This window comes from Pinus tabuliformis, chromosome 8 (genome assembly GCF_031772625.1).
Source record: "Pinus tabuliformis cultivar Carrire ecotype Pingquan chromosome 8, CPIR1, whole genome shotgun sequence".
Taxonomy (NCBI): domain Eukaryota; kingdom Viridiplantae; phylum Streptophyta; class Pinopsida; order Pinales; family Pinaceae; genus Pinus; species Pinus tabuliformis.
Window position 1 is genome coordinate 19,754,374 of NC_142294.1, and position 2,835 is coordinate 19,757,208.

Genomic DNA, 2,835 nt, shown 5'->3' on the forward strand with positions numbered 1-2,835 from the left:
GTCAGACTGCAAAGCCCTTTATCCTGTAAGCCAGTAGCCCTTGCCAATCCTCTACAACATTTCTGTTATATATATTCAATGCTGTATGTTTATCTATTTGTGAGCCTCTCAAAATAGATGACATTAATATTCACCCGGAGACATCTGCAACAAGGCTGCATTAGAATCTAAAAACATAACAGTTTCTGAAAACTGACATCAGTGACATAACAGTTTCTAAAAACTTAAAGCAAAGGCAACATTAATTGTGAAAATAATTCTCCTTTACATGACATCATGCTGGTCATAATCCTCAACTCATTGCATTACTTCTGCCTCCTTTGTGTAATTAAATACACCAGATTTATTGTAATCACTTTCCATGGACAATATGTTTCCAGAGCATGTGTTAATTTATGAGACGACTTACAAAATGAATTTACCAATGCCATTAAACCAGTTTTTGAAAGGCATATATCTCACCTTTGACTTATGCTTTCGAATTTCCTTTGAACAAGGAGATGGTCTTCTTTGGGCCTGTGATAACGCTGCTGCCGAAGGGTTTCAAGGAGGCAGTTTCATTCAATCTTCACCACAATGCATATTTCTATTTTCAGATGATTATAAATCTTATGGTAAAATTTCCAACGTCCACTGGAAGATATTTGCAAAAACCAGAGATGAGTTGCTGCATTAAAGTTGTTAGCGATGGCATTATATTTAAGTTCATGTTCAGTTTCATTGTTTGGTATCCATTACCATTTAGCTTTGACCTCAAATCTGAAATTATGCTTAGTTCTCATACCAGATTAGGACATATAAATATAACCATTATGAATGAACATAAGAGGGAACACCATTTGAAATTTAATGACTTCATATCTTATTATCCCATCCCTGCCATGCAAGGATCGAGCAGAAGTAGAAACTGGCCTCTACATCTTCCTTACATAGTCGTTTAAGTCAATTGCAGATTCTCGAAATATTCTGGAATCTGACGGACATAGGCCCGGTCAAAAAATTAACCACACCCATATTCATTCCCGAATATTTCGAGAATCTACAATCGACTTAAAGAAAGCACATAGTCAATGTACATTTTTAGCCCAATTGTTGAAAGCAGAGTTATCTATTAAAATTGCATGACAAAATTGGGCTCAAGATTCCTATTACATATGTGTACAAACAAGCCTATTCCTTATTAAAAAAACATCTCAATTTGGGAGATGCATTTCAAACTAATAATTACAAACGGTTCTTATTAAAACATATAGAATAAACTTTACACAATAAATATATATATATAGATATTCCAGAAAATACATTTAGCATGCTAGGCTAGAAATCACCAAAATAAAACGACAATATTGTCTTAACCCCCGCCGCACATACATATATTTTTTACTTCGGAAAAACCCCCTGAATATTTGACAAGTACCCACGATGACTCGATGAAACCTGTTGCGCATAGATATGGACCCTGAACCTTAAACACCAAAGGTGTTCAAGTGTCAGAGTGGTGGGTGATCATATTTTGTAAACACTGGATTGTTTCTCACATTACTGATAAACACAGAGTCCTGCAGCCACTCTGTCACCGCGCAGAAGCGCTTGATCCTCACTTCCTGAATGATCAAATCCGCAAACTCATTGCAGAAATTATTTCTGGGGTAGCCATTCACCACCTCCTCCACTGTGTCCGCGTGGATGAGAGGGCTGAAGGCGCCGTACACATCTAGGTGGGTCCCGAAGATGAGCATCGCACTCTCCGGCGAGTGCCCGAAGGTCGCGCATATGTTGTCCCGGTGCCTGATAACGGCCTCCGCCACGTTATCGCTCAGTCGCGCGGGCGCTCCTTCGCGAAGCAGAAATTCCCGGGCGAGCACCCCTCCGTGGAATTCAAAGGAAAGCGGTGTCTGTTTCATGGCCACGGATGTGAGACCCAGGTCGTGGAGCATCGATGCCAAATAGAACATCTCCGGATCCCAATTCCAATGATGGAAATTCGCCGTCGCTATGGCCGAACCCAAATAGTATGCTCGCATGCTGTGGACGAAGACAATGGAGTCGAGCCACGATTTAGCGTAGGCAGTGGCCTTCTCTGTAAGCGGGGTTTGCGGGAGAGGAAGCGACGCCAACGATATGGGCTTGGGAGGGGTGAGGGTGCCCTTGGATGCACATTGAAGCGCTTGGTTCACCTCTTTCTCCAGCGTGTTCAGATCATCCAGCTCTTTTAACAGCGCCAAGTCTGACGATGATGCCATTCTCAACTATAATTATGGAATGGAATCAAAACTCAAATAGATCGGATTCTACTACCTTAATCCTCCAAGATTTCACAGGAATTTCTGCCCATTCCTCGCTATGATTCCCTCCTCAGAATCCCAACGTTGTGAAATTATAAAGGGGACAAAGGTTGGATCCAAGTAAAGAAAGTATGATTAAAGATGAACTAAATAAAAACCACGGTAAAAGGGTGTGGCAACCAGCGTAGGCATTTCAAAATATCTTGGTTGATTTAATTATCTTAATAGTTGGTTTAATTATCTTAATTATTTGATTTTTGAGATTGAACCATCATTTTATAGACCATTTTAATTTAAATATTTATTTTTAATATATTTAATAGATCAAACTATATAGAAAGAAGAAGGAAAGAAATTATTTTAACGTTTAAGAGGCTAAAGATAATTTATGAGACATATTGCTTCTTCATTTGCTTGATGTATTCGACTCTTTTTTGTGAAGCGTCACAATAAATGCTCTAAGCTTCTCGACAAACCCCTTGCTAAATAGATTATCCCAAAAGCTAGCTGCCAGCATATCTGCATAACTTTCCATGTTGTCTTTGAAGAC

At 39.4% G+C, this 2,835-nt stretch overlaps 1 protein-coding gene across 1 annotated transcript; it reads right to left on the reverse strand.

The window, feature by feature from the left end:
- Positions 1 to 1,210: 1,210 nt before the first annotated feature.
- LOC149233946 (cyanamide hydratase DDI2-like) lies at positions 1,211 to 2,402 on the reverse strand. The gene has a single exon (XM_089461075.1). The coding sequence runs from the start codon at positions 2,241 to 2,243 to the stop codon at positions 1,491 to 1,493; it is 753 nt and encodes a 250-aa protein (XP_089317201.1). The 5' UTR covers positions 2,244 to 2,402; the 3' UTR covers positions 1,211 to 1,490.
- Positions 2,403 to 2,835: the final 433 nt, after the last annotated feature.

Bases quoted from the DNA above. Each gene is read 5' to 3' on its own strand.
- LOC149233946 (XM_089461075.1), bottom strand. From the start codon at position 2,243: ATGGCATCATCGTCAGACTTGGCGCTGTTAAAAGAGCTGGATGATCTG.